The following is a 21,330-nucleotide window of genomic DNA, read 5'->3' as shown; positions in this document are numbered from 1 at the left end:
AAGCGCATTCCGCGTCTGCAAGTGCGACGGGTCCAGCCAAGTACCGGAGTTAACCTTTGTCGGTGTAACGACGGTCCATCATAAACGGACGACGGCGTCTAAGGCGGTGTCGAGGAACACATGGACCGCGATAACGCCAAAAGGAAAGAAGCTCAACGGCCCCGTAAAGGTTTCCCAACAGTTTATGCGCCTCCGTAGGCAATCCGGAGGGTCGCGGTGTCAGTCGCGTCTATCATAATTGGTGCAATCCGTGCGCCACCGCACTGCGCCGCCTTCGTCTGCGTCGCGCAGACGACGAGTCTCCAGACGCTTTGTCTTTTCAGCGCGGCAGCCCCGCACCGAGTGGACGCGCGATTCCGCCGCCCGGAACTCGGCTCCGAGAACCCGCTGCCTGGGTCGTGCCGCCGCCTCCCCGCCGCGCCGGGGCTTTTGTGTCGTCTACCGGCGGCCAGCGTCAGTCGCGTTGCCAAGCCACGGCGGGGCCGCGGCTTCTCCGTCGTCTCCACCACAGCCGGGTCCCACCGCAGGCGTTTCCCTCACGACCGTGAGTGAGGGAGGAGGAAGAGCGGAGTCGTCTGTCGGCCGAGGTTTGGGTTCACCACTGCTGATCGACGGCCCGTTCTCACGCTCGGTAGAGCTGCTGCAGCGGTCCTCCTCGGTGCCCGAGCGCAGCGATCGGCGCCGGCAGCCGGACCTGTGGAAGCCATGGATCGCGAGCTCGAGATTCGGCAGCCGGCCAACCCGGTGGAGACGGCCAACTGCGTCTCCAAGCTCCTCTTCAGGTGCGTACTTCGGCTGTCTCTGGGCGCAGAAGAACCGTCCTTCTTTTTTCTTTGTTAAGACACCGCGTCCCGTCATCCCCTTGTTTCTACATTTTTGTATTACCGGTCTTGCGCCTTTCCGTCAAAGCTCGCTACGCGCCCGCTTCCCCGGCCGTTCCTTTCCCGACCTGTCTTCCGCCGACGTGCGCACCAGTTGCTTTCTTTTGCGCACTGTTGCTTTCTTGGCCGTCTGCGCCCCCCAGACGGCGGGTTTCTCACCGGCTAGCCCATCTGTCAGCTGCCCTCCTCCTCTGCCTACACCCTCGCCCCAGTCTACACGCCGCATCCTCCGGGGATTGCGAGTGAAAAGATAGAAAAGCGAACGGAACCGCCGCTCTCCGCTGTTCCGCTTCGAGCGGCTCGCGGTGGCATCCGCTCCGCGTCTTGTGCCTTGTCGACATCGCATGAGGCTGGCTGCAGGCGATAGTTCGGATGACTTTATGTATGCGCGTAGTATGCACCCGAAGTAAAACCGAGATTACCTTCTTTCACTCAATTGCGCTTTTTTTTTAGCGCAGTCAAATAACGGCAAGGGCGCAAAATGTGAAAGAGAGAAGATAGAGGGAGATAGATGAGTGGTCGTCGGTCCCTGCATTTATTTGCGCTATTACCGTTGTTTGATTGCCTTCCTTATTACCTCGAAAACCTTTCCTTCATGCTGTGTTATCTCTTCGCTAATTCGTGCAGCCACGCTGCTATTCGATGGGTGGTGTGCCAATATTTCGTGCTTCTTGGCAAGCGACAATATAGTCACCGATATAGGATTGCCTGCTACCGTTGTAGAAGGGACGCGTACGGGAGGGAGACTTCAACGAAAAATTCCAAGGCCGAGGTAACTTTAGCGATCTAAATTTGATCTAATCCGCAGACTGTATGGCAGGCAAGCAGATATGTAGAGAACACTAGGAGAGGAAAGTCTGGTTGGGGCATTACTTCAATCCAGGCCTTACTCCTTAGTGGCGCCAAATTCTGGCATGATTCGGCGCAGTCAGCATGGCGCATTTGGCCACCGTGGGTTCGCTTTATAGCAGCAACGTACCTGCGATTGAAGCTAGTTGACAATTTAGGTTTAATCGGGCAGCGCTAACTTTGACAAAATTAAACGAGATGCAGATACTGCGAACAGCACAAGCCCGTAGATCAGCCCGAGGCTTAATAACATGCAGTCATGATGAGTAGGTATGTTTGAGCGGCGCTCTGTGTCGATTAAAGCGGGTGGTGTGTTTGTCGCACAATGCTTTCGCTCGAACGGATGTTCATTCATACGGAAACTGCACAAGCACCGTAACAGTGACGGAGGATCTAAGCCAAGATTTAACTTTGCTACTGAGCACACCGCATGGGACAAGCCTCATCACCATTGTACAGTGGCTTCCGATCAATGCGGCTCAAGTGCAAAACACCGCTAAATAAAAAAAAACTGGACAGTGGCAAGTTATGAGTGAGGCGCACATGGTACCGTATCTATGCATTTAGTATGTGCGTGAGGCTGACAAGACTGAGTGCATTTTTATAAACACTGTAGCGCAGTAAAAGACGAGGACACAAGAGACGAGAGACGAACACTACGAGCACTAAATTCCAACAAATTTTATTCTTCTGAAGCATCACATTTATACGCCAGAAAACAGGAATCACATGTGGCAACAGTATCAATTCCTTATAAAAGCGAGCTCTTTATCTGAGAGGAGAATGGAAGGTGTGTGACCTATTTATCTTTTCAGCTGCAATGATTTCGCGCGTTACCCTTTCTCTGCTTTTTGCCATTACCACACTTTTATCAAAGAAAGGCTTACAGGTTTTTGACTTGCATGCGAGAATGTGGTCAACCAGCGATCCGCCTTGCCCGTTTCTGACGTTGCGAGCGTGTTCCATTAGGCGCTCGTTCAGACATCTCCCCGTCTGGCCGATATATTATTGTTTCCCGCATGACAAGGGAATTTTATAGACAACACTTTCATCGCACGTGACGTAGGGCTTCTGGTGCCCAGTTGCGCATCCGCGCGCTTTGTTGGTGTTGGTTTCTCCCAGTTTTCACAACGTTGCAAGTTTTTTCGGCGCCGAGAACACGACGGTCGCAATCGCTCGTTGACCAATTCTTTTCAAATTGTTGGAAATCTTGTGTAGATATGGTAATACAACAAGGTGTTTCCGTTCACGAGGAACCGGAGGAACCTGTTAGCCTTCGTGCTCAAGCAGTCGCTTCTGCAGTACACGAAGCGGAGGTGCCGCTAGGGAGTCCCGTCACTCAGCTGTTCTGTTCTCACTTCGTCACTACGAGGTGCAGACCACAATGGGGACAGCGCTTAGAGGGTGTGCAGATCGAGCCCAATGCAAGGGAAGGGTGTGGGGAGCACTCGGCTACGAAGCTTCGTTCGTCACCAGAGCGTTCGTGTTCAAAATGTCTCAGACGGCTATGAAAACGCCGCTGGTCTAGAACCCTTGAATAATCTATCACCTAGATGCGGTTTTCATCCACAACATTCCTGCGCGTATTCGATACACGCATTATTACACGCTCAGAGAACGTTTAGATTTTCTGGCAGTTTGACTGCCCTGCTATATTCAAAGGTGCCATTTCAAACATTCATCGATGCCACTAAAAGTTTGTTGTGCTATTTCTGCAATAGTGCCGAGTTTCTTTTTAAAAGTCACCGCTTACTTTTCCGTGGCTTCGTTGCGGAAAAAAAATGTAATCATGAATAACAAAGTAGTGCTTTCATGAACTGAAGGAGTGTACGATGGGGGGCTAGTTGGTAATCCATGAACTAAGAACGAAAACCACGCAAAGGACGATACACAGGGAAGAAGTAGACAGGACGCAGTTGCAAGTCCGCGCTCGTCCTGTCTACTTCTTCCCTGTGTATCGTCCTTTGCGTGGTTTTCGTTCTTAGTGCTTTCATGCCATGTTTTCCGGACTTATCTGTTTTATGGTACGTAGCGAACTAAATATTGAAGCAGGCAATGAAAATATAAAGTACGAGACGAAGGTGAATCGTCGGGGTAACAAACCGCGTACCGATGACCGTTGTTGCGCCTCTCGCACGAAGAAGTTCGACTGCATGGTTTAAGCCATTAGTCAGTTAATTATTAGCGCCGAATGGCATTGCAAAAGTGTCAGATCACACGCAGAACTTAGCATTATTCATTCGAGGGACAATTGAGGCGATAATCACTCGTTACAATACGTCAGTGCTACGCTACCGCACGGTTACGACGAACATGAGTACTCAGCGAGTGAATTCTCCCTTGACTGATACGTATTCCCCCTTCGGGGTTCCTACATGTTATGCGCTTGCTACGTGACATCACAAAAAAAAGAAAAGAGAAAGGAAGGTTTTGGCTTTGGGGCTGAGCCCCTATTATGACACTCTCTTCCCCTTTTTGCATCATTGGACTGAAACATAAGTCGCTTCGCTTCTCGCAATTATTTTTCATATATGACTTCGGAATCCCGGAATAGCCCTAATATGGCATTGTGAACGTAGAAAATACAGAAAATGAACCTTTGACCGCGATGCACTGAGCTGAGCGATGCTCTGACGTTCCACTGACGTCCACTGTGCGGCCGCCGCCGGAAGCAGATCACAGGAAACGGAGTTCCTGTCGCGTGTGTAATCTCGGAAGGACATCCGCCGTCTGATTAGTGCGCGGAAGGGGGTTGCCCAACCTTCGTCACCTCGTTCCGGAAGGAGGTTCTAACGAGACGATTGCATATGCCTGCGACAAGGGGCTTATTACGCACACTGTGCTGCGCTCGCGCGTTTTTTTTTTTTTCATTTGGGTCCAACGAATTTCTTGTCGGCTGCTGGAGGAAATGAACGGGAAGCGATGACGCAACTCCAAGCAGGCGGCCGTCAGTGGCGGCGTGGTTGGCCACCGGTCCTTTTATAGATTAGCAAGAAGAGAAGCTCAAGCAAGCACTCCACATTTATTATACTAGCATTACACGTGCACTCTAAACTGCTGTTGCGTTAAAGTCTGGTAGAGTTTTCAAGCTGTCGCGGATCGAAAGGGCAGTGGGCTGCTGTTGCCCTGTAGACTCCGCCGAACTGGTTCCAGTCTCCGGATTGCTGTATCACGCCACGTGTTGCCCATTTTCGACTATAGCTACGCTTTCTTGTATTAAAATTTTAAGCACTTTTACCATATTTTATTTGACTAAAACGAAATTTCTCTTCAAATCTGCTCTGCGTAAACTCGCATCTGATCACCTGCACCGAACCTAAACAAGCTAATAAAGCTAGCTTCATAACTTCTGAATACTCCAAAGAAATCAGCATCACTGCACTTAAACGCTCTATCTCCCTGCCCACTCTAAAGTCGCGCCGCATCATCTCCCGTCTTTGCCTACAGCACAGCTTCTTTTACCACCCTGCTTCCAGACACCCTTTGCTGCAACCACCGCTCAGAACGTCAAATCGCCTAAGCCACAGCCTCCCCATAGCAGGTATCAGGAGCCGCACTTCAGCTAAGAACAGTTCATTTTCCCCCGACGCGATTACTCTCTGGAATGCCCTACCGTAAAGACATAGTTTTATGCGACGATCGCAAATCATTTCGCACAAAGCTCGCCAGTCATTTCCAAGATGTCTAAGCATTTCGTCTGTGTTTTCGTCAATCATTCATTGGCTTTCAACTTTGCTTGCCGCCGCACGTGCATTTCTTGCTTTTTCCGCATCATCCCGGGGATACCTTGATGCTCTTTATTTATTTATTTTTCTTGTCTTTTATAATTTGTAGTGTTTGTGTTAATTGGGCCTGCCTTCATCATGCTTGTATTTACCCCAACTGTAGCCCTTTCTTATGTAATGCCATCGGGACCTTAAGGATGAAATCAATGAAATTAAATAATAAAGCTAGGCAACACGACCACCTCTCGTGTTTTCCATATGGCGGCGGTAAATGTCGACTCGGCCATTGCATCGAGTCCGCCGATCGCCGTCTTGTTAGTTGGCCATTCAACTGGGAGCCCCGACCCTAGTGGAGAGAAGTGGCCTTTGACAGCTCGACGGGTCTTGGTGCTTACGTGAAACACCACTCAAGTGTCGTTCGTGCCGTTGAGCTGAGTTGCCTTCGAAAACGCGCGTGTAACTGAGGTATTAACAGGCGATCCGACCTGAACATAGAACGTAGCACAGGGCTGGAGAGGTTTCCTTTACAATCCTGTCACGTGCACTGACGTGGTAGCAGGTATGACGGTGCCGGTGAGGTCCCCGTAGTCGGGCCGAGCGATTGTCCCAGACACCGGGGATGGCAGGTAACCAGCTTTACAGTAAAATAACTGGTCCCGGTCATAGAGGCAGCTTCGCTGTTGTTTCCTACTGTGTTAGATGGTTATTCATCAATGAGAGAGATAACAAGAAAAGTTTATTTCCCGGGCTTAATATTGCGCTTAAGCCAAGTCTCTACCGCTTCTCTCTTACCATGCGATATATACAGTAATCGTTGAGCGAAAATAGTGGAATTTTTATGGCGGGAAAAAATGGTTTTGAGGAAAGGAGAGGCGCAGTACCTGTCTTCTCTACGGGCATCCCGAGCGCGCCCTGAGGGAAGGGAGGGAATGAAAGAACGAAGAGAGAAAAATGGGCCGTATAGGAGGACTCGGGATGAATTCCGATCAGCAGATACATCGCACAATGCACGGGCGTCTTGCATTTTGCCTCCATTGAAACGCTGCCGCCGCGGCCACATCCGAGGATTCAGACACGTCTAACGCGGCACTTTCTTTTTTTTTGTGTGAAGGTTACGTTTGTTGTTATATCACACGTCCGAGTAGCTCAGTGGGTGCGGCTTTGGGCTGCAACGTTCAAGGTCGTGGGGCCGATTGAAATCGCTCTGGCCGCATTTGCGTGAAGGCAAAATGAAAAAAAATCCCTCCGTTTTCTGAAATTTCGATGCTTGGTATAAAAAACCGCGGAGGTCGAGATTAAACCGTATCCCTTGAATGCGGTGTCGCTGATAGATCAGTTTTGCTTCAGCACGCGAAACCTCTCTGTGATGTGACCATACCGTGCGCCCATTGTCTCAGGAGCTCGCATCGGCGTCCTGTGCCTGGCCCAACAGGTTGGCTTAATCCAGCTTGTGATCAGTTCGCTTTCCGAAGCTAATGCATACTTGGGTTGTGGCAATGCATTTCGATGGCGCACAAAGGCCCTAGGATGCTTTGACGGCACCTGAACTTGACACGCTGCATGTATCGGTCACTGGTTTTATTTGAGCCCGCATCTGCGTCGGCCAAATCTCTACTCGGCTCTTCTTCCCTTCAATCTTTTCCTTCTTTTCCCTCTTTCGAGCGGTGCAGTGCGCACAACCGGACAGAGTTCAAATGCATGTTTTCAGCTCGGAATTGCACAGGACGTAGGAAAGAAACATACACAGGGCGATCGTTGATCCGCAGTGTTTGTCCTACGTGCGTTTCTTTCCTACGTTCTGTTTAATTTTGAGCTTAAAAAATTCAATCGAATTACGAAAACAAACTAGCTCGTCTTTCTACTTTAACCGGAGAGATGCCTCGTTAACCTCCTTGCCTTCTCTTTTTTTATATGTGCCTCTCTAAAAAACTAATGTGTCTCTCTAATGTATTCATGCTGTAGATAAAACGGCACTGGTAAGCAACACTGAGGGCACTGAAGATCAGAAGTACTCCCTTGCATTTCGAAAAACAAAAGTGCCGGTTCGCGCAAAACAATTAGGCATTTTATTTGATCACAAAACAAATAAATAGGGTTGACAATTGGCTTTACAAGGCCCGAACGGCTGCGTAGCATCTAGAAAAGCAGATAAAATGTCAGAAACTGCATTTTTCTGGTAGGTTATGGATCTTGCAGAACGGGCACTTAGGTGAATAAGTATAATCTTATCAGTTGCCGTATGTTGCTCGAGTAAGTGGTCTCGTTGCTCGTTTTGCCAGTGTTATCGTACGGAATCGCTATGTGAACAGCTCTCACCGAATATCTCCTTCATTGTGTGCTTTACTGTTGCATTTATCTGCGAGCTATTTATGAGAGCATTCGCGGGAGTGCTAGTCGCTATCTGGCGATGTGAGGTTCTGCCGATGACAATCAGTGGTTATGAAGCCATCTTCAGCTCTGAATTTCCAGCTCGGTTCAGTGAACCTACCGGCTGTACGACTCCCTGTGCAGCCACATCGTCAAGCGTGTTAAAACAGGGGATGAAGTACAAATGGTTTCTTCAATACCAATTAAAAAAAAAAAAACTTTGTGTCAGTATTAAAACACGAAAAGTCGTTATAGCCGAGGTGGCATACTAATGTTCGTTACATCGGATGTTAGCACACACAAGCTCGTTATATCCGAGATGACATACCAGGCCCATAACATCACCCTCGCCCCCTCCAAGAAAAAAGAACCAAGAAAAAAGAAGAACTGTCGACTCACAGATTTCCTTGTGAACGCAGCTTGTGATGACGATGGCTATATTTTATATTTTATAGCGACACTCTTGTTGGAGTGCAGTAATCAGTCGGTACAGAAAACTTGCTTATGTCCATTGGTCAGAAACGCCAATGCAAAAAATGAGGGACAGAGGAAGGAGGCGCAGACACAGGACAGTACTCGAAACTGAAAACGTTTATTGCTTACAGGAAAAAGGTTACATACTTGATTCACATGCGCAGGTGGGAGGGGACGGTCGCTTATTTAAAGGTACGAAGAAAACATGCAAGAAACCAGAAAATAATCCTCCTAAGTTCAACAAGCGGACAGGTGGTCACCGCCAACGCAGAGCTGGAAATGCGCAATCCTTACCGAATAGTGCCACGGAAGGCTTGCTCCCGTAATCGTGTTCACCATTGCGGGTATGTACGGCTTCCGTGATTTCCCAAGCTAACTTGTCACGGTGGCATAACAAAATGTTCCCTTAAGGAAACAATGTCTTGAACTTCTTTTTTCGCAGACGCTTGTAAAAAGCGCAGTGCGCTGACATGCGAGAGCTTTGCGGGTTACCCATGGACAAAATACGCTCCTTCAACAGTACATCGATACAGCGGCCTGTAGGACGATGTAATAGAAGCGAACTGAAAACAGATCCTTGTAAATCGCCCCTAGCTTACCAGAAACATAACTTGTCTTGTGCTGCGCCCCACATCACTGCACTCGTGATCGGCTATTGGTTTCCACTGGTCTTTCCATGGTAGTGCAAACCCTTCCGAACTTTTTGGAGACGAAAAAAGAGCCTATAAGACAGCCTATGGAGGTAGAGTGTAACACAATCCCTGAAACCTTTCGTATCCGGAGAGGTGAACATGCTTGTGCGAAGACTGCGAATGTGCATATCTTACTCAGCACTGTCCGCGTACATGTGTACGGTTGCTGGAATTTGTGGGGGAATTTTTTGTCGTGTTTTTATTCTTTGTACCTTTTGAAATGCAACCTTGCCCGTCAAACATGCGCGTGTGGGTCACGTATGTAAGCTGTTTTCTTCCAGAAGTTTTTTAGTTGCGAGTACAGCACTGTTTCGCTGCCTCGTTCATGTGCCCTTCGTTCCTTGCACTGGTTTTTCTCAGCAATGAGCTTGCACCAACTATTACAACTCGTGGCACTATTTCAGTATGTCGTCAATTTTCCATTAAAATGTGACCATGCTTCTTAAAACTAGCAAGAAAGGAGGCACACTCAATTATCCCCGCTTGAAATAGGGAAATCATTTCGGAAGACTTACAAAGAACAAACTTGAGAACGCCGCGAACATAGTCACCATTTCGTGCCCCGTGCCTCTGTGAAGTGGCAATATCACACACAGTGCAAATCTAGAGTAAATGACCATCACTACATCTGACTGGTGGCACCAGTGGCCGTGGATATAATGTGCAAATTCGGGGCGTGGTCAGGGATATTTTCTGCGGGTAAGCTGTAGGGGGTGGGTACTAGGCACTTCGAAGCAGCACGCTGTAGGATGAGCAGCCTTTGGTCACGTGGTTTAGCGGGCCGTGGGAGCGGATGCATTAAGGGGCGAGAGATCGTTACATCGAATTGACTGTAAAACATTTTATTCGCCGGAAAGAGATTGGTAAGAGGTCGCGTTAAGTGGTCGAGAGTACGCAGCCCTCGACGACTTTGTCAGCCCACTCCACCGCCAAAACTTGCGTTCTGGGGTTAGAGATAGCCAGCACGGTCCCCCACCGCTCGAGAGAAGGAGCGGTAACTAGATCACCCGGAGGTGGCTCTATTTTGCAGTCCCACAGGATGTGTTCATAGGTGGCTCGTTGGCCACAGTGTTTACAATTTGGGTTGTAAAGATCTGGATAAATGTGCGCGAGGAGTGATGGGGTGCGTATCGATCTCGTCTGGAGACGACGCCACGTAACCTCTTATTCTTTAGTCAGGCTTTCGTCCGGAGGGGGGAAAATTATCCTCTCTAGTTTAAAATGATTGGTGAGATCATGATATGTGATCATGAAGTCCTTCGTGAAATTCAGGCAGCCAGACTCATCCACTGCCCGGTCGACGAAACTTCGGGCTTTATTGTGGGCTGCTTCGTTCCCCGGATTCCCCGAATGGGCTGGGACCCATATCAATTCGGAATAATTTGGTGAGAATTTGGTTGCGTTAAGGATTCTAAGGGAGGTGTTTGTAATTCGCCCTTTTGCGAAATTATTGATACCCATTTTGAAATCGCTGAGGATGATGCTCTCTTGAGTATGCGCTAGGGCGAGGGCTATAGCCGCCTCTTCTGCCGTTTCAGAGGATTTCGTTGGAGTGGCAGGTATTGTGCAGTTGAACGCATACGCGCTGAAAATTTCGTCCAGCCAAGAAGACGATTTGCTGTAGAGTGTTCCTGTTTGAACCTTTGTTTCATTAATGTCTGCTGCGAAAAGGCGATGGCTATTTTTCGCAAACGCCCATGGCAAAATGATGCCTCATGCTGGGCCATGCTGTGCCTTCAACTATTTTCTTTTTAAAGTGCACGACCGTTCAGGAAAAAAGAAAAAAATACGGAGGAGTTTACCATGCGTTTAATAGTCACTTTCAAGGGGATGACCATATCTGACTCTAGAGAGGGCAGTGTTAACCGTAGTAGTCATGGTTTATAACAAAGGCCGATTTATAACCCGAGTGGTCTCTTTCGGCACGTTGTCAACCAACTGCGCCTTGCCCCCTTAGCGGTAATGCTTCATTCCCCCGAGCAAAGAAAACCCGTTAAATGCTGTCCTTTACGCAGAACATGCGTAACAGTCATTTTTCGCAGGCTCCTTCCTCCTATACAGCTCCGTGCGAAACTGAAGCGTTTGAAAACTGATTTTAAAACTCCCGATTAAAACTGCAGCACCTCATTCAGTCCGTATGTCGATTTCTTTCCCGAGCATGCGGTGGTTCGCACTGTATTTTCAGTATTTTCATCGACAGCAGGTTCCTTACCCTTCGCGATCAAAGGCTACTTTTAATCGCGGAGCTGTTGCTCCAACGCCGCGGCGCTATATGCCACACAGATCATATGCGACCGACAGGGCATGCCAACAGCCTTTTTGAAGTGGCCAAGGCTGAGGGCCCATCGTTTGCCCTACTGGACGGTGCGCGTGTGGTGACAGCCTTAGCGGAATGGTGGCACGACCATCCGATCTTGTGATTTCCATCGCACGAGCATGGCGCGTACGCTCATAATAGCGCGCTTCAGGCCGCCGTCAGCCGCCTCCAGCTCGGCCTGGCCGTGGTCTCCTCACAGATTACTCCTTCTCATTTCTATGTCGACGGGCAGCTGTTGATGCAGAGGGCCGGGTTATCTAAAAGGGCCACAAATAAAGACTGCTCGTAAAAGCAGAGTAATCTTTATCTCCGGGTGTGGCTGTCTGCTGCGCAGAATGTGCTGCCTGGTGATTCCTCGCTTTCAGGTTATCTTGCCTATCTGGCTCTCCTGCGTGGGGGCTAATGCTGGTCGTTGTTTGTAGCTCCAGCCTTTATCTCAAACGAGGTGTCATGAAAGAGATAAGGTCTTTGACGTCGTCGGGCCTTCTTGTACCGCCGCTGAGATAAAGGGCGTCCGTCTTGGAACGAAACCGAAGCGTATCACCGCCAGCGCGAGGAAACATGCCACAGCTAGCCGGGCCAACCATTTGGAGTGGAAACCTCCGAAAGGAGAACGACGCGGCGTATCGCGCAATTTTTTTTTTCGGATCAAGTCGTAACAGCGTCTGGTCTGCTCTGACAGACAACTTCTGCAGAAGTCTCTTTGCAAGGAGGACAATGACCGCAAGGAGACGGTCGTGCCTGTAAACTCGTTTCATTTCTTGCTTGCGACCTCCATGTTGACCATGAACACTTAAATAGCAGTGCAACGTGACAGTATCCGGGCTCATGTAATAAAAACTGCACGTAGTAGCCAGGATGTCGACACATAGTGTTATGGATTTTTTCCCATCCATTCAGAAAGATGCAGTTCCGGTTGACAGACAGGTTTATTCGCAAGGTCATATGGTTCCGGCCCCGAGCGTAGACATTGCACGAGTAACTCGCGTAGCATGCAAGCTGTGGCGTAACGTGCGTGATAAAGACATCTGATAGTGTAATTGAAACGAGTGTCAATGGTATGGAGGCCGTAATTGCGGCGCGAACGACATGGCAACTGATGCGCAACGCAGCTGGCCCACAGTAATTGCGTAACATGGCCACTATGAGGTAAATCAAACGACTCTGGTGCGTGTTTGCATGCTTGGTAAATTTTTTTAGGGTGGTGGTTCAACGGAAGCGGTCAATTACTTGCATGGGCGCTAAAGTTGCGCTCGATAGCCCCTTGTGATGAGATCGTGCGATGTCTCGGCTGCTTGTGCGCCCATCGGTTGTTCTTTCCGAGCGACCCGTCATTAATTTAACTGCTTTCCGCCACTGTGGTCAGTTTGCTCCCAATCCGGTGGGCAGGTTGTGCAGGTCACGCCATCTAGGTGGCCCACCTGTTGCCTCCCAGGGAATTTTTCGCTGAAAACGCCGACGATGCAGACACCGACGACGTCGGATTTTCTGCACAACGGAAGCTTTGAAGCGATCGGTTTAAAATAGTATGCATATTTTTGGAAAACGAAGCGACACGCAGATTAATTTCATGATGCTTTGCAATAAGGGAGTAATTACTCATTGACATCCTCCTAAGCACAGCCATAAAGTACAAATGATGCTCTACAGCTTCCACAGACACTTCGCAGTTAAAGAAAAATTGGCCGTGGTCCGCGGTTGGAACCCGGGACCACCGCTTCACCGAAGCAGTCGCTCTACCAACTGAGCTCGAGAAGATTGCAGGCGACGAAACCTATCAAGGCCACTTAACTCGCCGAAAAAGCCAAAATATTTTGGGCCACAGAACCGACGCTAACCGTGTTTGCGAAATTCTACGTAAAAACTGATGAGGATATTAACTATGCTAGGCTGCATGCATCTCAATAATTAAGGAGCCTACCAGTAACGGATGGAAAGTTTACTATTCAGTATTAGTCAAGCAGTCTGTTAGTGTGCACATCTTACCTGTATTTTGATGTACTACATCACTGACAATGTTATGCTGGAAAAAGCGCTCTAAATACTCAGAAAGTCTATTTTTTAAAACTGCGTAGATCCTTAGGTGAAACATCGTGTATATTTATAAAGTAGTCTGACGCAGGATTACTAACGTAAACACGTTTTACTGACCTTTCGAGCGGGGACCCGCTTTAACCAGAGTGGTTTATGATTGTTCCATACCAGTATCTGTGACTGTTGGAAACAGGCAGCTTCAGTGCAGCTAAGTCAGAATTCGCATTGCAGCTGCCTCTTTCCAACATGTGGGCAGCTCATGGTGAGCATGCATTCTAACGTCTTCGTGTAACTTTTGCGTGTCTGCTGAGGATGGCATTCAGTGCAGCATTTGATACTACAGAAGAGCCTATTTTGTACACTGTCACTGTTTATGGCTTGAATGCACTGTGAATAATAAGACAGATCAACAGAGTGCGGCCAAGCATTGCAACAATATTTTGCATGGCGTATCTATGCAGGGCCTCCAAGATGCTGCTGTATACTTTCGTGATGGTTTATATACATATATGTATACATAGTAATCAGCAGGAACTACTTCTACTATGTAAGTAAGTGCCGCACTGAAAGAACTGGTCGGAAAACATTTTGCTAGTTCTGTTCGTATGCCTTGCCAAACCCGATTGTTATGATTTGTTTGCAATGAACGTGTGTAATGAACTGCTTAACTTGCAGAGTGCGCAAATATGACTATTGTTCCTGTTGAAGTATGTTTCTTTGTATTTCCCTGCACTGAACTTTATGATTTGTACAATTTTATTGTCTACATTAATACAATGTTGATATCTGCTTAACTGTGTTACTTACGAAACAATGTTGCTTTGTCACTGCTGTGACCGCGCTTCGTATGGTTGCTGTGATTTGCGCACAAGCCCTCTTTCTTGTGCATCAGTGAACGCGCGTTTTTCATGTGCCATTTACACAAGTATATATGCAGACATGTGTCTACGGATGTATACCGAATGTTTCAGGGGAGACTAAGTAATTTTCAAAAGTAAAATTTTTGGGGCTGAAATATGGCTTTTGCGGCATGGTATTGCCAGAGTTGGCGGACACTAGAAAACCGTTGACTGGTCTTAACTAGTAAGATGGTTAAGTAGTTTCGAATAAACAATTTTTTAACTATTACAGTTAAGCCCCTGATTGTAATTAGAGATCTGTAGCCGGTCGTTAGTGACCGCCATACAAGATTTTAGAATTCCGAAAAATGCAATTATCCTCGGTGCTACGGCCGACAAAATTTGTCTATTTCGACTAGTTACGGCCACTGGAGGGGTTGCTTTGCCTGCATGCTCTTCGAATGCGCATGCTCTTCAAAAGTGCCTCAGGCTATGGGAGACGCCGTAGTGAAGGGCTCCGGAAATTTCGACCACCTGGGGTTCTTTAACGTGCACTGACATCGCACAGTACACGGGCCTCTAGAATTTCTCCTCCAAAGAAATTCCAGCCGCCGCGGCCGGGATCGAACCCGCGTCTTTAGGGTCAAGGGTTGAGCTTAAAGACAAAGCAGCGAGCTATGCAAATAATAATGATAGCTGTAACCCGAAGAGACCGAAAGCGGGCAGAGTGGATGAGGGAACAAACGCGGGTTAATGACATCCTAGTCGACATCCTAGAGGAAGAAATGGGCTTGGCCAGGGCATGTAATGTGAAGGCCGGAAAACCGCCGCTCCTTAAGGGTAACGGAGTGGATTTCAAAAGAAGGGAAGCGCAGCAGAGGGCGGCAGAAGGTTAGGTGGGCGGATGAGATCAAGAAGTTTGCCGGGATACGGTGGCCGCAGCCGGCAAAGGACAGGATCTTTGCCCTGTAGTGAGCGAAATCAGGCTGATGATGATGTTGTTGAAGGGAGATCTGCAGATGTATTGATTGTTATAGATGAATCTTGCGTTATGTGAAAAGCCTGCGTTCATAAACAACTTCGCGTTGAAAAATGCGCTTGTCCAGGATTTTTAGGCATGACAATAGCCGGAAGAATCATATTGACTCGATAATCGCTAATGCTAACCGCAGGTTGGGATACCTGCGACGAAACGTTTTGGATCTCCTGTTTCGGTAAAACTGCTTCTATCAGTCTCTTGAGGGCCCCAAACTTGATACGCGCTCCTAATTGCACTACTCAGCATCAGTCTGGGATTTCAACAATGCCACTTCAAAAAAGCACTAGAACTTGTCGAAATCACGTTGTTATATTTTGATTATTTGCAATCATCACTCATCAGACAGCATTAATAACATGAAGGCTAGCCTGTGCCTGCCCTTTTTATCACTTAAAAGAAAATTTCCTGGTTTTTGTGGCTCCATAAAGTTTGCAATCATCAGCTTTTGCAAGCCATTTCATTTCAGCTTCATCACATCTTCTCGAGTTGATAACCAGCACAAACTTGAAATCAGTGACTGACAAACATACGTTTTTTATTTATTGATGCTAAGCATCTAAATAGACTGGAGCCACTTGTTCATGAAGATCGCTGCAATAACCAATCCTGCTTTTTTTTCCGCCAAACATTGTGTCTGCACTCTTGCTGCGAGAGTTGATTTCGTTGTTATTTAACGTTAGCACGTTTTTATATTTTGCATAATTTTGATTTACTTTGAACGTAACTTGCTAAGGTTCGTATTTGTTGTTGCTGCTCCACCGATTTGTATTTATACTTGTTCGCTATACTAAAGATCTACTGTGTTTAGGCAGTTAAATGTTCACCATGCTGACATTACTGATACTAAATTGCTTTATTTATGCTCTGTAGCTCCTTTTGAACAAACATCTCCTGCTAAATTGCTGGTCCATATGGTATTTTATTCTGCCTTAAGAGGCAGCTGCTCCGAAAGCTAACTTGTCTGCTCTAACCCTTGAGCCTTTAGCAAAATAGGCGACACCTCCTGACTCGTCGGCTTCGTTGCATGGCCACGGCGGGAGTGCTGCTGTGGCCGATCATTTGTCAGTGTAATACGAACGAGTGAAAGAAGGCGAAGAAAGTGATTTAGCCAATCGCAGGTGCTATATACATATTAAAACATGCAGCGCCAAGTGCCGCTGCGATGACGAAGTTTTCTGGGGCATCGGGAAACGAAGATGCACGGTTTGCGGCGTCGCTGCATTGATTGTCGTTGGAAGCTGTGGTACGGGAAAGCGCTTTACAGCGACATCTGTTAAGGTCGTGCTTCCTTGTTTTGGGACATTGGTGTTATAGCACAGCGCCTTGCCGATTGTTTACCACGCAGAAGCGTCACGTATAACGTCATTACAGCACGCACTGATTGACCAACATGTAGTGTAGTCATGCACGGCGTCTCTGCAAAGCCTCACGCAGTCTCGTCCGAACATAGTGCCGTCACGTGTGACAGCAAAGTGGCGCCACGAACACTCTACATAGAAGAAGGCAAATAGTAATGATGAAAAAGCATTATAGTGACCACCAAATGCCGTTATCGCTTAATCCCGCGTTACACCGTGGTAACAGTCCTGTGATATTTTTTTTTGCTTGACATCACTGAGTTCGATGGTTGCGGAAACTTTTGGAAAGGCTCGGCGCAATTTTTAGCCTTGTACAAGTGCACCGCGGTTTGCCTACAATAGGCGCTAAAAGCATTTCATGGTTAAAAAAGAACAAAAAAAAACATTTGTCATGAAAAAAATTGTGAACCAATTTACTGAATGGCCAATAAAAGCTGGTGCTGGAAACTACTCTGACTAGACAGGCCACTGAACCGTGGATTGAAGACCTGACCGCTCCGTTCTGCGGTCGGATTTGAAAGGAGATCGCCGCTTTATATTCGCGGTGACCTTGAGCCGCTTAGAATATCTTTCTTATCAGATCACAGTTTTGTTGAACGCAGTACCGCAGGACATGAGTTAACTCTTCCTTTCGTATTGAACGAATGAAGGAAGAGTGTAAAAAAAAAGAAAAGGCCAGAAGGGAGAGGCTTATGGGTCTTTTTCTCGAACGTGTGTGCTCCCTGAAATCGAGAGATTTTTTCACTCAGACCCTGACTGACGCAGTGTTCCTCTCTTCCTGCGAACCCATCTTTGTGTGCAGTTGGGTGACGCCTCTGTTCCGCAAGGGCTACCGCCGCACTCTGCAAGTGGAGGACCTGTACGCCTGTCCCAAGTGGGAGCGCTCCGAGAGGAAGGCCGACCGACTGCAGGCGTGAGTAGCCGCAGCTCCGGCGCTTGTGTTCGGTCTTTCCGCGCAAGGAGCGAGCTCAGAATCAGTTTTGCTGCAGGATAATGCTTGAGTTTTCATTTTCACACTATCCAGTAGCCTCCAGTACTCGGTTGGGGGACGGTTAGGAAAAAAAGGAAAAGTGAGGCAACTGCAACATTTTCGATGGACACCTGAACCACGCCGGGTCATCCGCTGGACAAAAGAGGAGAGAGCTGAGGAGAGAAAAAAGTTTAGGTACATCGGGGAGCGGTGCAACTGAGTGGTGCTTCGGAGTAGAGTGTCGCCGCAGAGCATGCGCTAGCACAGTGCAGATACCTCTGTGGTAATCTGCGAATGTGCAGATATGCAGTGTACATGATAGCACAGACTACGAAGGGAAGCTCCAGAAAAGCACCCCACGTAGTTGGCGTCGGGTGTAACGTAAACCAGTGGTTAAAAAAAGAAAGCTAAATGCTGTGAAAACAGACCTCCAGCGATGCTGATACCACCTAGAAAAATGATCAGTGCTTCTATCCTATGATAATAAAAATAATCAACATTATGATCACTTTAAGTGTTAGGGATAGGTGCTAAGGTACAATTGGAAAGTTGTGAAGCACCAAAAAAAGAATGAAGTTTTGTTGTTTACAGGCAGCAACTTTCTCGCGAGAGAGCTTTATCCGCAGGAGAACGCGCGAAACTTGAAATTCCAGCGGCAGAAAAGCCTCCACCGAACTCATCGCGCACAGCAACGTTCACACCATCGCCGACACCATTAATGTTCTGCTCATGTGACGTTCGGAACAAATCAACCTTAGAAAAAAAGCAGTGCGGTCTCCGGTGGAGCTCGATCACTACATATCGCAATTTTTAGGGAATCTTTAATGGTTTAAAAGATAAATTAAATATGCACCCTCACGGAGCTAATTAGAGCAGCGGAAATTAAGGACTTTACCTGTGTACTAATTGTTAACTGCGAACATACTGTTCGTGCTTCTATCCCGCAACCTGGGTCATTTTTTGATAACCATTGACGCACGTTACTTACCTGTGTCGGCCCATCATGTACTGGATTAGTAATAGTCGCATACTTTCGCCGCTAGAGCGGTCGCGCAGAAAACTGACACATGCTTGTCAAAAGATGGGCTTACCTGACTGTTTGCTCGTCATAGGAAAATACGTGATTTCCAATTTTTCATTTGTTGGCAAAAAGCAGATTAGCTGAATTGTTCCGAGACGGAACGAAACAGCTAAAAATTGCTTTCTTGAGAAAACGTTATCAATAAATAATCAAATGATAATAGTGAGCCTGTTGCGAAAGCGACGAACACGGGCATTTTACACATTTTACAGCAGCGGATTGCGGTTCTGGTTGCGAAAAAAAAATGATACAGCCGATAACGGTGGCTAGAGCGGCGAGACGGTCCATGTCCATAGCCTGTCCTTCGTAGCGAAGGTGTGGCACACCTCTCTTCCTCTTCCTCCTCTTCCTCCATTGTGTCGCAGGGAATGGGACAAGGAGGTCAGGAAGATGAAGCAGGGCAAGCAGCCCAGCCTGCTCAGCGCCATCTTCAGGGCATTCGGATTCACCTACGTCATGGTGGCGCTGCTCATACTCGTCGAGGTGAGACACACGCACCCGCGTGACTTAAACAAGCCACGTCGCAGTACCGTTTGTTTAGTATGTGCAGGCCAGCGGGTTTCCTGTTGTGAGAAGCAGTTGTGCTTTTGAAGCACGCCTGTGGCTCTGAAGTTCTGGCAGAGACAGCACGATGGTTCTCCTCACCCTCGAGTTTACAGAAGCGGGCAGGGGTGCTGTTTGCAAAAAAAGAAGTATGTATAGACAGCTGATGACGGTGAGCTTTGACAGCCCGGACTGCAAGGACGCAGAGGCAGCTTAAGGGCCTGTGTATTTCTGGAGAAAGGCCTCCCTGCAGCTGAACAATACGGAGTGCCGGAGTGCCAGTCGAACTATATCCGTGCGCTACTTACAAGAGGCGGAACTCATCAGCTCTAAACCTGAAGTGGAATCGACGTTTGAGCTTCTCGGTATAAATGAACTGAAGCAGAATCGATTTTGAGTGTCTGTTGTTTCATCATCCATGTCCGTTGTTGTCCTTAGTGAGCTATATTTTTTTCATGAAGCTCTAAATCTGTTTAACTTCAATACGGGGGGGAGGGGGGGTGCAATGGATTATGTAAGCATAAGAGCCCACTGAGGTGCTGTCACGTATGTTACTCGATGGAATTTATTCGGTGTATGTCGAAAACTGTGTCGTTTCTTTTTTATTTACAATGAAAGTAGGGACATTTTTCAAGGCGCCACTATTTTTAAAGCCATTAGCTGAAGTTCTCGTAGCATAACAGCGCGATAGGTCACACTTAAATGATGCACAAAGTGGCCTAGAGACAGTTTTTAATCTTAGGGGAGCTGTACGCTAATTTATGCCAGCTAAGCATGTGGCGTCTTTATGGTGCAGCACGCACTGTTTTTCAACATAATTTGCGAGTCTAACTGAACGGGATTGCAAGCAAAAAAAAACAAAACAGATAACGCGATTCATTTGCCAGATTACCATACTGATTCACTGCTTTGAATGCCAATTGATTTTACACTCCCTGTGAAATACATGTGCACTAATTTTATGACGAAGCCTAAGAAAGCTCGATTTTGTCCAACGTAGGCCGAGCAACCTAAGCAATTAAAGAGCTGCGCTGAAAGTAAGCGATAATGAAGAGTCAGTTTTGTTTTCAGGCACCTTAATTCGGGTGGTGACCTGATAGGTTCTTCTCTGCCCTGAGAAATAAGAGCATCGGCGCCTTTAAAAGGTTTTTACTTCATATGAGGAAAATTAACTGACGTATATAGTCAGTAAAACGTGCTTGCTGTATACTGGCATGGCATTGCTCGCATGGGTGAACCAAAAGTGAACCTTGTTTGGGCATCATCACGGAAGAACCAGCAGAAAAGGACGAAGTCACAAAAAAGGAGTAGACAGGACCTGTCTAAAGGACCAGTCTGCGGAGCAGATGTCCTGTCTACTCCTTCTTCTTGTGGCTGCATCTTTTCTGCTGGCTTTTCTGTGACAATGCACAAACTGCCCCATTAAGCCGCGCTTCTTCAATACGATCGTTTGTGCAAGCTCTACATGCTGTCTACAAGTGGAATGACACCTGTGTTCAAAGGCAGCCAAAAAGCGTACTCGCTTCTTGGATGTATTTAGTTATGCACAGCATTGGACCCCAGCGTTCCTGTACTACTAGATGCGACAGTGACGTAATAGATGAAATTATATTCAAGTTTTATGCCTTAATTAGGCTGGTACCACCCGCCAGCTAGCTGCTAGCATTCGTAAGCGGCTTCTTAAATGTCTATTTTTAATCGTTGGTGTTGAATGAGTTAGAAAGGAAGAATCATCCGGGCAGTTACTGCATCGTAATGCGCCAGTTCAGAGAAATGAGACTGTGGCCGCGTTTTGTAGCAAAAAACCCGGCACTTTTAATTGAAGCAACCACTCAAATGCACACAAACACGCAGAATGAGAGAGAGATAGTGAAAGAGGGTGAGAGAATGGGTTACCCGGTGAACGAAAGAGTGAAAAGGAACATGTTTTCCCGGAATGTGTGGTTGTTCATTCAGATTTTCAAGTTCACGCTACCTGTCCTAACAACCTTCCCACACCACACGCTCCTCGCCATACCGGGCCTTCCCTCGGAGTGAACGCCCTAGTTAAACCCCACCAATGATGAACGCTCTGCCCAGACAAAGACAAGTCCTCTTGTCGAAACGTTAGCAAGAACCCTGAGTCTTTACCCTCCCTTGTTCCCTTTGTGTTTGTCGGAAA

General features: G+C 47.5%; 1 protein-coding gene across 1 annotated transcript in view; it reads left to right on the top strand.

Moving 5' to 3' along the window:
* Window positions 1–233: 233 nt before the first annotated feature.
* LOC149344918 (ATP-binding cassette sub-family C member 4-like) overlaps window positions 234–21,330 on the top strand; it is a 72,543-nt gene continuing 51,446 nt past the window's right edge. Inside the window, exons 1-3 of the mRNA XM_089546406.1 lie at window positions 234–782; window positions 17,378–17,488; window positions 18,992–19,109. Of these exons, the coding sequence (XP_089402532.1) occupies window positions 706–782; window positions 17,378–17,488; window positions 18,992–19,109 (306 nt within the window). The 5' untranslated portion in view covers window positions 234–705. The remainder of the gene's footprint in view (window positions 783–17,377; window positions 17,489–18,991; window positions 19,110–21,330) is intronic.

This window comes from Amblyomma mixtum, chromosome 5, assembly GCF_055824585.1.
Source record: "Amblyomma mixtum isolate Tamu chromosome 5, ASM5582458v1, whole genome shotgun sequence".
Taxonomy (NCBI): domain Eukaryota; kingdom Metazoa; phylum Arthropoda; class Arachnida; order Ixodida; family Ixodidae; genus Amblyomma; species Amblyomma mixtum.
Note: the sequence above shows the minus strand (reverse complement) of the source record. Positions and strands in the feature narration are given on the sequence as shown.